At 39.3% G+C, this 12645-nt stretch overlaps 1 protein-coding gene and 3 long non-coding RNA genes across 4 annotated transcripts; all 4 read left to right on the forward strand.

Annotated features, from left to right (window-relative positions):
• The first annotated feature begins 1579 nt into the window (after positions 1-1579).
• Positions 1580-2507, forward strand: LOC120791366. Its single transcript, XR_005707626.1, has 4 exons — positions 1580-1592; positions 1992-2045; positions 2135-2188; positions 2453-2507. It is a non-coding gene; the product is annotated as an uncharacterized LOC120791366 (long non-coding RNA).
• Positions 2508-5263: 2756 nt separating this feature from the next.
• On the forward strand, positions 5264-5982 carry LOC120790379. Its single transcript, XR_005707537.1, has 3 exons — positions 5264-5357; positions 5539-5592; positions 5889-5982. It is a non-coding gene; the product is annotated as an uncharacterized LOC120790379 (long non-coding RNA).
• Positions 5983-7571: 1589 nt separating this feature from the next.
• Positions 7572-7994, forward strand: LOC120790345. Its single transcript, XR_005707534.1, has 3 exons — positions 7572-7612; positions 7721-7774; positions 7933-7994. It is a non-coding gene; the product is annotated as an uncharacterized LOC120790345 (long non-coding RNA).
• Positions 7995-8148: 154 nt separating this feature from the next.
• LOC120790745 (collagen alpha-2(XI) chain-like) lies at positions 8149-12047 on the forward strand. The gene is made up of 16 exons (XM_040128578.1): positions 8149-8168; positions 8658-8715; positions 8963-9016; positions 9099-9152; positions 9288-9341; positions 9502-9555; positions 9659-9712; positions 9876-9929; positions 10015-10068; positions 10149-10202; positions 10285-10302; positions 10544-10606; positions 10790-10975; positions 11132-11267; positions 11383-11489; positions 11940-12047. Exons 1-16 carry the CDS (start codon positions 8149-8151, stop codon positions 12045-12047), a joined length of 1128 nt encoding a protein of 375 aa, XP_039984512.1.
• Positions 12048-12645: the final 598 nt, after the last annotated feature.

Below are 12645 nucleotides of genomic sequence, written 5' to 3' on the forward strand. Positions count from 1 at the left end.
TGTCCTTATGTGATTGCGGTGTTCAGTCCAAAAATAAATTGACTATTTATTTTTTCATTTTTAACATTTGTGATTTAAGGGATTTTATTAACAGTTTAACATGGACTTGAAGCTGCTGAATATATTCTAATCATTGTATTTGTAGATTGTTGACTCTAACAAGTCTACATGTCAATTCGTGACAACTGAACAAACTATTAACGTTCTAATATGAATGTTAAAAAGGTGCTCAGTTTTTATATTTATAAACTGTTTGTGTAGGGAATGCCTGGAGTTCCAGGGGTGAGTGGACCTAAAGGCCTGAAGGTGATCACACTTAAGCATTCATACATACATACCAGAGAAAATTAGTAGATATCAACCCCCTTAGCACCAGTTATAAGACTACTACCTCCAGGATGATACTCTTTTTGTAAGTTTAAGCACTGGCCAATGAATATCCTGTGAGGAGAATTTTGGTCTTTAAAGGGGCAATATATATTTTAGATTAAAACATTCAAAAATTAACTAAGATTATCAACAGAATGTGAAGAAATAACAGTTTTGACATTATGTCCAAGATCTTTATACATTGTTTTGCAGCGATATCTACTGAAGTTAGCACGCTAACCAGCTAGCCCCAGCCCGTTCTGTCTTGTAATACCACTTTGTACATCAAGGGGCGATAGTGAGTCACTGTAGCATCCAGTCTGCCCTCAGTCCAAAATGAGAGGATGAAGAAGTAGTAACTGCAACTAGGCTGTAAACCTGTGTTGCAGCCTTCCTCTCTCGGCAACATTCCTCCATTCTTTCCTCAAGCTCAGCTATTGATGCTGCTGCTCTAGCTGTTCTTCCTCTTTTTCGACCTCTCATGGCTCGTCCTCTACTCCTGCCACCACTACATCTTCCCTGCCTCTCCGACTGGACAGACTGGGTGTGAAATTGTTGTCACCAGTCTAAAAATAACCCAAGAAAACAACCTACCAGTTTCATAACCAGATTGCAAGGTAACTTGTATTCAACCTAACATTAGCTCAACATGATGGTGAGTATTGAAACTTGGCTGTGGTTGGCCAATGAGCCAAGTCCTGGAATACGCACACAGCGCACCCTCATGCACACCGCAGGCAGGCACACAGAGAGGGCTGGTACAAACTTTATGGATTTTTGGACGGTCCACTGGCCCACCGATGCGGCAGCCCACCAGGATTTGTCCCAGTATGTCCGATTTTGGCACAAAGGAAAGGGAGGGGGGACCAAAGAGTGCATTTCCTCGTTTCTTACAATAGGGATGGACAACACAATTGACACCAGGAGACAGAGGAAACCAGGGTGTTCCAAGGGCTCAAGGTCAGTTATATGAGCTTAATAGTGGTAGAAACAATGATGGACACCACAAGCCCCCTATTTGTTTGGAGTAGGAATTCGACAATTGGCCATTTCTTACACATTGCCCCTTTAATCTGCCATTAATTTCATGCACTACATCCACTAGAGAAACACCCACTGAAAAAACGCTGCCAAAAGATCATCATCGCATAATCTGTGTCCCATTTTAGGGATTTCAAGGCTATCTGGGAAACAGGGGACAGGATGGAGTTCTTGGAGCCCTGGTAAGGCCAAGCACTAACAATAAGTTAAACCTCCTATTTCTAACTTCGTCTAAACACCCATCACCTCATAGAATTCCTAAACCCCATGTTTATGCAAATGTGGCCGTGGCCACCAAAGACTTCAAAGGCCTCGGTACTAAATGTTGTGTACACTGGACTGATTTTTTCCAAATCCATGAAGAGATTGTGTAAATTAGTTTTTTTGTTTTCTTTTCTTTTCTTTTTTGCCAAGGGATTTATATTCATGGAAATATAAAAACCTTAAACTGTTTCTAAATAAACAGATGACTATACCAAAATTATCTTAGTTAACCCGCTGCAATATTTCTACTATAAATTGAAATTATGTATTCTCTTTGTTAAAATAAAGGTCTATATTTCTCTTTCTCTTTCCATTAGGGCCCCATTGGTGCAAATGGAATGAATGGGGACACTGGACCTCGAGGACTAAAAGTGAGTTTTTAAATCTCAATAATAATTAGTAAACAAACAGATTTTCTCAGTAATGGATATCTAATGCTCTGGTAAAAAATCTTCCACAGGGATTACCTGGAAAAACAGGAGCTCCTGGCCTCCAAGGACATGTAGGGAAGAGTGTGAGTTTTTTTTATCATCTTTGTATCATAGAAATATGCCCCCCCCCTAAACTCTTACCTGATTGGACAAAGGTGATCACTTTTCTATGTAGACCAAGTAGGAGAAGTTGCAAGGAGGTAAGCGGCAGTTATTGATGCATTTGTGTGAGGTTTTGTGGTGCTACCACACTTCTGTATGCCACTCACTATTCTAAATTACATTAGGATTGTGGTGTGGGTGTGAGATGTCAATTCATATAGCTTTACATTTGTGTCAATGAACAGGGTGAAGCTGGCAGTAGAGGAACGAAGGGGACACCAGGAAAGCCAGGACAGAGGGTAAGTTACACACTGTCACCACATGGCTTCTTAGGATGCTACAGTGCAAACTATTGTCAGTGTTTGTGATATTTTAATTGTAGTCTTAATGATGATGAGATTAAACGTCCGTTGGTTTCTTTTAGGGTGTTAAAGGTAAAGAAGGCCCCAGTGGACTTCCAGGAAGTGAAGGACAAAAGGTACAAGTAATTTCAAAGCCTAGTATTTAGTCAATGGTTACACATTAATCTGTATGGTCATCAGTCAGTATTTCACACTGCATCATTCTGTCATACTGGACAAATTATTTCACTTGGTTGCCTACTCATGATACACGTTACCTTTCAAATTAATGTCGCGTTGACCTTATTGTGAAGGGTAAGAGAGGCGAGGAAGGACCAAGGGGAAAACAAGGCCCCCCAGTAAGTGAAGTATTTTCTGTTATCAACTTCACTTTCACATTTTATACAGTTTTAGTGCAAGTTTATACCGTTATTTTCTCAGTACACTGTCTATCACTTGGAAGTGTTTAAGTGCTTTTTCTGAGCTCTTTTCTAACAATTGTATGTTGCTGTCCTTCAGGGTGAGATGGGCATGTCTGGACCACAGGGATACAGAGGACCTCTTGTAAGATGATTTCAGTGATTCATTCCTTCCAAACACATAATCCATCCAGACCTTCAATTTCATCATTTATTTAGTCAACTTCTCTATATTGTTGAAATATGACTTACAAGTCTCTTAATGAAAAAAAAGTGGTTGACTTTAATAAATTTTGTATGAACATTGTGTGACAGACTCTTAATGGAAAACATAGATGTGCTTCCCTTTCTGTCATCTTATTTCAGCATAAAAATGCAAACAAATTCAAAACTTTTTGTAAGTTAAGCTACACTTCATTCCACTTCTATGCAGATGGCACTCAGCTTTGTGTAATGTGACTGTTTAGTGCTTTACAAACTTAGCCTATAAACTTGGTTTACACATTATTTTCCCGCTTGTTTTTCTTTGTCACTGAAACATTGTACGAGATTGACTATATAAATAAACCTGACTTGACCTGAAATTTGCCTTAATACACTACAGTGTCTTTAATCGTGTTTTTCTGTTTTATACATTTTATACTAGTATACATTTACTTTTTCCTCCAGGGTATTCAGGGTAACATTGGACCATGGGGTGACATTGGGCCCCGTGGCCCTCAAGGTGACCAGGGGCTACAAGGTCCAGTTGGCCCTCATGGAGTTACAGGTTACCCAGTAAGTTTTTTTTTATGCTTTTGTTGTCAAGTTTGATCTTTAGTTTCTGACTGGCAGGTAAATTTTGTTTTTTAAGCAATTACATGTTGTTGGTTGCCAGAAGTGCCACATTTCCACTGTAGCCTAATTTTGTGATTTCATACATGAACTTACTATAAAGAAACAAGAACAAGTTCATTGCTCATACTCACCAGCTGCCCGTCAAAGTAACCAACAGAAGAATTAAAGGTCAGGATGTAGGCTGATTTAACTGACCAAAATGATTAGGCGCTGATTTTTTGTAGATAACTCCCCCTATTCTGCCTACGTCAAGCCTGAGCACCCTGGGGTTTGCAGTGTGCACAGATGCTAATAACATTAGTTATGGCACACATACACGTCATCTGTTGCAGTAGGCCATGCCAATGACTCAGCGTGCTCTAGCATTGATCTGGGCTGGCTGTTCTTAGTCACACACAGCCAAAATGCCAGCCATAAAATATTTCCTTTTCCCACTAATTTCTTTTGCGTTTGACTTATCTTTAGACAAACAGCGGACCTCCTGTGATAACTGCTGACATAAGCTTGATCTGACGAGCGAACAGAAAGTGTCTTTCTTTCTAGAAATGGGTTTTCTGCCATTTTCTTAGTCATCAGACCAGGTCAAGTCTGGTGTCAGGGTGATGATCTATGGTGTCATATATTACACTGGTGCTTCAAGTCTGTCAGTGTCATTCTGATTGCATTTGGATTTTTCTAGGAAACTTAATTGTGCTACAAAATTAATTTTAGTGCTCTGCGTTGTACATCCACTTTGGAAAAAAGGGGAGCTTGTCAAAGCCTTATCTGAATCTCCCAGACATCATTAGGACTTTGGGGGGAGGTTTGACCACCATGGTTGTGTCGGCAAATTAATTTTCCTCTTTATCACTAAATTTTAAAATCTGTCTTAGAGGCCATATTATATGTTAGGAATCTTGTCTTAATTGCTTGTCAGTTTTTGATAGATTTTGTCTTAATGACAAGCTGTTCTTCAGAAGTATGTCTCAGCATAAACCGAGCCGTAGAACGTTGAATTCATGTTGTCTAATTGATCATGATAAAAAAATCTGCTGTGAACACATTTATATTGTATATATTTACACATAGGAGTTTGTATAATTCCCAGTGCATGAAATGATAGAACAGTTAATTAGACTATGTTTTGTATATAATAAAAATCATATAAATGAAATAAACCCAAAGCCTTTACATGTAATCCTTTGTTAATATTGTAAAGTACAATTTTAAATACCTTCTGTCTTCCTTGGGGGCACTTTGAGAGTAGCTAGTAGGGCAGGAATATGAAGTGCATCAGTCTTTTTTGGGCAATCGTTGCTTTATTCTCTCTACATTTAGGGTAAAGATGGACCTCAAGGACCAACTGGATCAGCTGGCATCAAAGGAAATAAGGTTCATTTTTCATTCCGCTGAGCACTTTTTTGTCTGTTTAAATGCACCAGTAGCCTAGGCTTGGAGTGGTCTGTGAAACCATTTAATGATTCATTACTCAGCCGTTTCTGTCTGTCTCTACATGTTGTATCTTCAGGGATCAACGGGGGCTTTGGGGCAGGAGGGAGTTGCTGGTCTCGATGGTGAGGAGGTAGATTGATTAGACTGTGTTGCTCACACATTTGATTTTTTCCTGTTTCATTCAACTTAATGCAACAGCACTAAAATATTAGATTTACTAAAAACACAGGGTTAGAGGCCTATGCAGTCTGTAACTGTGACTGTAGGAAAAGACATCTATAACAATGTTGCTTTTGTGTTTAGGGTCCAGTTGGACTGAGGGGACCTGAGGGCCCAGCTGGAAAAAAAGGCATATCTGTGAGTAAATGACAGTTTTCAAATGTGTCATATTTCTCAAAACTGAGAGTAAATGTGGCATTATTCCTTTTCATATGTTTTGAGGTCATTACAACCTTTCAAGAATTTGAAAACACAGCATACAGTTACACACACACACACACACACACACACACACACACACACACACACACACACACACACACACACACACACACACTCTCACACACACACACACACACACACACCCTGCATGTGGATGGAATATATTTTTTTCCAAAAAAATTAGAAGATCATTTGTTTTACTTACATTGCAGGGTGATAAGGGAAACAATGGACCTCCTGGACAGAAAGGGCCAAAGGGAACTGAAGGCAACAGAGGCAATCAAGGGCCACAGGGAACAAAGGGGCCACCAGGGAAACAGGTGAGTAAGAGTTAAATTGCTTTTATTAAAATTGTGATACCTTTCACTTTCATTTTACAAGGTTATTTACTCATGGCAATGCTATCTGCAACCTTAATTCCTCCACTCTGTTTCTGTTCTGAAAATGCATCTTAAAAACCCTCAGAATCCAAAAATCAGGCAGCTTTATATCTCTAAAATGATCTCTAAAATATTAATATGAACTTCTGAGATCCATTGGGCTGTGGTGAAAATTTTTTACGGGTGAATTAAAAGAGATCGTTCACTCTGCCCTCCCCCTTCTATCTACCCTCTTTTTCAGGGATACAGGGGTGCACCGGGAGACAGAGGAAAGCAGGGTGTTCCAGGGCTCAAGGTCAGTTATATAAGCTTAATACTGGTAGAAACAATGATGGAGACCATTACCTGAGAAACTACGTTGTCATTAATGGCGGTGGTAGTTCATGTCAAATGAATGTTGAACTTCTGGTACAAAATTTCTGATCATAATGGTGACGATGCTTTCACAGGGTGAGCCAGGCACCAGAGGTCCATCAGGCAAGCCTGGACAGTTTGGACTGGGGGGCAACACCGGGGCAGCAGGAGTCAGAGGCCAGAGGGGGCTTCGGGGACAAACTGTTAGTAACACTGCTGGATTTTTTGATTGTAAATGATGTCATAATTCTGTATGTGGTCAACTTATATCAATCCATCTGTCATGATAAGCATCATGTGATGTTATGTGATTTATATAAGATATGTATTAATGTGTTAACCTTTTTGAATATTACACAGCTGGAAATAAACACTGTCATTTTATTTGTTCTCATTTTAGGGCCCCCCTGGTAATATAGGTCCCCCTGGAAAAATTGGACCATCAGCACCAGTATGTTTGACTTAACATGACATTTATGTATTTACTATTATTACTACTAAAATGCTGGAAAAACTCCAAACTAAATGGTTGGCAGTATAAAAATGGTTGTGTTGCCTTTGATGGGTTGAAAGTTACAGGCCGCACTGTCATGTAACATTTTACTGCAAGTGCAGAATGCACGAAAGTGAAGATGTCAACTGCTACATGGCAGCAAAACCTGTTTTTCAGCCTGCGTTTCTTTATACTTTAATGTCAGATACTTGAAGGTGTATATAAAGATCATTTGCATATGCTGTGCATAAAACAATTTCCCAGTGTTTTATGTTAAGCCCTACAAAGTTGTGATTGTGATTTGTGCCATACAAAACTAATGTAACTTGACTTCAGGTGTGACCTTGACCATGAGTTATAATTTGTGTTGTATTGTTGTTATGTGTTTTAATATTATAACGTTTTATTATTGTATAAATACTTAACATTCTAAAATAGGATACACAAAAAAATTCCTGTATTTTTTCAGGGTTTGCCAGGCAGCAGAGGTGTTGATGGCAAAACTGGAATCCGTGGAAGAAAGGTGTAATGTACCATTCATTCATTCTGATGCAGTGAAATGCTCCCACTGATGTGAGTTTGATCTGTCCATTTAATAGGGTTTTATTAATATCTAATGCGGTGTCTGCTGTGTGTTCTGCTGTGCGCAATTCAGGGCAGTCGCGGTGAGAAGGGCAAACCCGGTCTTCCAGGCATCAAAGGAGACATGGTGGGATTTAATTTATCTGTTGCAACCTGTGGCCATCATTAATCTGTTCAAGCATATGATGTAACCACAGCGACACAATATATTTATATAATCCTCTGTATTTCCCAGGGAATAAGAGGTCAAAAAGGTGCAAAAGGCGAACCCGGGACACGAGGAACAGTGGTAAGATAGCTTGTTTGAACTCTCAAGGATTGGGTTTACAATATTCAGTCTTTATAGTTAGACCTTTTAGTGTTACTGAATAGTGTGATATTTTATCAATTCCAACAATCTTTAATTTACCCGTAGTATAATTGAAAGTATGTGTGTGTATTTTTTAGGGCACACTGGGGAAGATAGGGTTCATTGGCGCTCTGGGTGCTAAAGGTCGTCCTGGCCCTGCGGGTCCTCCTGGGCTTCCAGGAGCTAAAGGAATTCAGGGTCCAAAGGTAAAGGGAACCCAGCGCTCATCTCAGATAAAAATCTAAAGCAGAAACTGTACCTATTTTTTTTCTCTTGAAGTGCGGAGCACAGACGTTTCACCTGACTGGTGCAGCATGCTCTCATTTGACTGCAAGTTATAGTTTTTGATGCTTATGAGCAGCTGAAATCTGACGTTCATTTCCTGTCACTGTCCTTTATAAAGGGAAAAAGACCCCAGCCTGGAAGGAAAGGGAACAAAGGGGCCCCTGGAAAAACTGTGAGTTTTATGATTGCTCTGATCCGGATTCCACAATACAAACATTACAAAGTCCTAATTTGTGGTTATTGAATTAATCCTGTACTTCTCTATCTCTCAAATAGAAAATGAGATCACAGGCAGATATAGAAAACAATTATATAAAAATATTTATAAAAAATGTTTTGTATAGTACTTTAATTAATATGTCTTGAAAGGAACAAAATCCTACATTCACTTTATGAATAACACACTATCTAAGGGACTTAATGCGTTATATCCTGATCTCTGTCATTGATTCCTGGAAAAAAAAAACCCAAAAACTAAAAAGAAACAATATTTAAATTCAAAGTCAATCAAGTTTTTCTAATGAAGTGTGGTTTGTAGGGAGCTGAAGGCCTGCCGGGGAGACCAGGAACTGCTGGGAGAACTGGAAAACCTGCAAGTATCCCTTTTGACAGATACTGTAAAATACACACATTTATATATTCACAAATCAATCAATTACTGCTACAGGGAAACCACTGCTCATTTCACGTATTCAAATTAAACTGACATTAAAACTTAAAAAATTCAGTTTACATTGTGACATAAAACTGATTATTATGTAGTTGTATTTTAGAACACACAAAATTTAAAGGGAAGAATGTGTTGATGATTATTGGTTTCTTGTTTTGTGATCATTTTCTTAGGGCCTGAGTGGTTTGGACGGGTTACTGGGGGTGCAGGGTAATGAAGGAGATCCGGTAAGAAAAATTTACCATGCTGCAGTTTATTCTGTTGTTCAACCTTTTACTCAATTAAATCTCTCCCGTGCTCCCCCCAAAGGGTGATGTTGGTTCCAGAGGAGCTCCTGGAACACCTGGCCGGCCTGGCAAGATGGTAAGCTCAATGAAGACATGGATAACACGCAACCCTGCAACATAAAAAAAGAAAGACGTTTTCTCATTCATAAATATCTGTTCTAGTGTGGTTTACAGATGCTCTTTGTGGTATTACATACATTTAAAATTCTAGGGAAAACCTGGGCCTCCTGGGATCAGGGGAAAGACTGGAGCAGGAGGTTTTAAGGTACAATATCATGTCATTTATTCAAACATCAGGTGAATATTACAATCATATATCCATGTTCACCTTAAATATGTGTATAAATTAATTACTTATCATACCGTTTTATGTAATTCACTGTTCTAGGAAATGTGTCTTTCTAATGTCTTATTGCATCTCGCAGGGTAAAACTGGACCAAAAGGAACACATGGGCCTCCTGGACCAATAGGGCCAAAAGTATACCAGTTTTTTTTTTAACAGCATAATATTAAGCTCACTAATAAACATGGCATAATACCTGTTCATGCAAACATCTACATCATCACTGGTATTGATACAGGGTATTCCAGGACTGAGAGGACAGAAGGGTGGATATGGAAATCTTGGTACAAAGGTAAAAATCAGACAGACAGTGCAGTACATGTCTTCACCTCACAATGAATGGGTTTCTTTAACAGAGAAAAAGTCACACAGAAATTATAACTGCATGGTCTGACAATCGTATAACTGTTGAGGGAGCAGATTGTAAGTCATTCTCTTTCTTCCTTTATATAAAGGGTCTCCCAGGTGACACAGGGATCCTGGGACCAGTTGGGCCACCAGGGCTTAAGGTTGGTTGACATTATTTTAAATATAAAGCAAATTATATGCAAAAGCATAATTTCATATTGATAACATTTATAACTTTTATCGTAGGGGAATTCTGGTTTGCAGGGACCGAAAGGTCAAATAGGCCATAAAGGGAAGCAGGTAAGTTCTGTTTTACTCTTCTTTTTGCATTGTTTTTATAATTGGTTGCAGGTTATTAATCAATGATCTGATTTTTGCAGGGGGACACCGGTCCTCGTGGTCCACCTGGGCGAAAAGGCTTCCATGGAGCCCCTGTATGTTGCTTTAATATTCTGCTATTTAAAATAGTTTACTGAAATATTTTACTCAAGCAATTTCTAACTGTCTTTTAAACAGGGCCACCGGGGAAAAAAGGTGAGAGACTGTTTATCACTTTTTCTGTTTTTGTTCATTTTTGACTTTACAGGTTTGCGGCTCTTCATTGACGTGAACTGGTCAAAGATTGATAGCTTTTTATTTACCCTTAAATCCCAGCCATGGTTTTCAGTTTGTGTTTGTTAAGATAGCATTGTGGTGAATCGTCTATAGAAAATTGTAGCTGCCTCTACTGACCCCTTGGGTGCAAGACAGAAAGAATGTGTTTTGACCTTTATAGGGATTGAAAGGTTTCCAAGGCAGGACAGGACCAAAGGGAGTAAAGGGAAAGCGTGGACCTCCAGTAAGACATTTTGCACACACGATACAAGTAAACTGATGAAAAAATGTTCGACCTGATCAATAAACTTAACTGCAATATACTATAAAGTTTTAATATACAATTGAAGCTTGATGGCAATGAATACTGTCTAATGACCAGCAGCTTTGTGCCATGCTCTTAAAGTCAAAGTAATTTCTTTCACAGGGAAAACCAGGTGCACCAGGCAAACGCAGGCCTACACAAAGACGCCGATCAAAACTTGAGCCAAGGCCAGGTCAACGAAATGTGCTAACGCCCAAAACAAGAACCAGTACAAGATCTAAACTGAAAAATGTGCCAAGACCCAGACAAGCACACAGCCTCCTGAAGCAAAGGGAAGGACAGCAAAAAGTTGGTACAAGCTTTCTTCTCATATACACTTTATTTACACAATGTTCTCATTTTACTTTGCATTCAATTGGGCTTTATATTCAAGGAACTGTATTATGATTGGTGGTTGACTGACGGATTGAATGTTTGGTTGTCTGGTGATGAAATCCTCTGTAGAGGCCCAGGCCGTTGAAGAGGAGATTTCCTCGCGGAGATGAAGCAGCGGAGTCTTTCAGTTGGCCCCTGGGAACCAAAGATGACCCTGCCACCACTTGCCATGAGCTGGGACTCATACACCCACATCTGAATGATGGTGAGGATCTGAGTAGGCTCATAACCGTCATATGTTATAAATCGGTTATTGACAATACACTGTATAATAAATTATTCCGAGTGATGGACAAACACTCGAGTTGATTATCTTTCAGGTTACTTTTACATGGACCCCAACCAAGGCTGTCCCTATGATGCTGTGAAGGTGTTCTGTAACTTCACAGCAGGAGGAACAACCTGTATTGGCCCTTTAAAGTCACAGGTACACTCATTTTCCCCTACAAGGGTTACCATTAGCGGGTCGGGTGCTGTGTGAGCAATGGGTTCACTTTCTTGTGGTAGGTCAAAAGACAGTTACAAGATCACAGAAAACATTTTTTCTCTTGTTTTCAGCTGCATCAACAACATGATATGATCTTATGGTTTTACATCACAATCTACTTATAGAACATGCCCCATAACATTGCAGGTCAGGTTGGATTTGCCTCCATTTCCCACAGCAACCGATGTTTTTCAGCAGACTTCAAGTAGAGGAAGCAGCATACATTATATTAAGGTGTTTACCCGAGGAAGTGTGGTCTTTGGGGACCATTAAAAAATAAATCCTGGGAAGGAAGGACATGATTATGCAGTATTTTTGATGTATGTAGTTACACAAACAAGGTGGTGCTAAGAATGGTTTTAAAAATAAAATTCATCTTCTATTTTGTAGATTAAATTTAGGTGGGAACCAGAAACGCAGAAATCAAGGTCTCTCCAGTGGTTTAGTCAGCAACATGGTGGAAACAAGGTAAGAATAATTCATTTATGGATTGAATGAGGACCATTTGTTACATATATCAACAGTGAGCTATTTCTTCTGACTTAAAATTAATTATCTCTGTCTCTAATAGTTTGGATATGCTGGTGTGGATGTTGTCCAGCTGAGGTTTTTGCGTTTACACAGCCACACATCTTTCCAGCACATGACTATCAGCTGTACAGCAAACCACTCCAGTCCTGCTGCCAAAGCTAATTCAGCTATTACAAATATCCACTTCCTGGGAGACTCTGGCAAAGAAATTGATTCACACCTTATCACAGTGTCCAGAAGGGGCTGTGAGGTGAGACTAAACTGTTTTAATTATTGTCAAAAACACGCACACACACACACACACACACACACACACACACACACACACACACACACACACACACACACAAAACTGAATGCAAATAGTGCTACAGCAATGTGCAGAGGGCATCCTAAGAAAAGAAATAGAAAGACGTAGACTGGTGAGCACTTTAGATCTTGCCCTTTCTTTTTCAATGAAAGAAAGTAGCAGTTTATTGAGTGCTTACAAGGCTTTTGGGTGCAAATTGACAGGAATCAGTTAGGTATGATTAGTGTGAATTAATCAAACACTATCTGAACATTG

The sequence above is a fragment of the Xiphias gladius genome, chromosome 6, assembly GCF_016859285.1.
Source record: "Xiphias gladius isolate SHS-SW01 ecotype Sanya breed wild chromosome 6, ASM1685928v1, whole genome shotgun sequence".
In the NCBI taxonomy this organism is placed as follows: domain Eukaryota; kingdom Metazoa; phylum Chordata; class Actinopteri; order Istiophoriformes; family Xiphiidae; genus Xiphias; species Xiphias gladius.

Bases quoted from the DNA above. Each gene is read 5' to 3' on its own strand.
- LOC120790745 (XM_040128578.1), top strand. From the start codon at position 8,149: ATGCTCTCATTTGACTGCAA. The intron at 9,017-9,098 runs GTAAGAAAAATT...CTCCCCCCAAAG, and splicing joins AGGGTAATGAAGGAGATCCG to GGTGATGTTGGTTCCAGAGG. The intron at 9,153-9,287 runs GTAAGCTCAATG...TTAAAATTCTAG, and splicing joins CTGGCCGGCCTGGCAAGATG to GGAAAACCTGGGCCTCCTGG.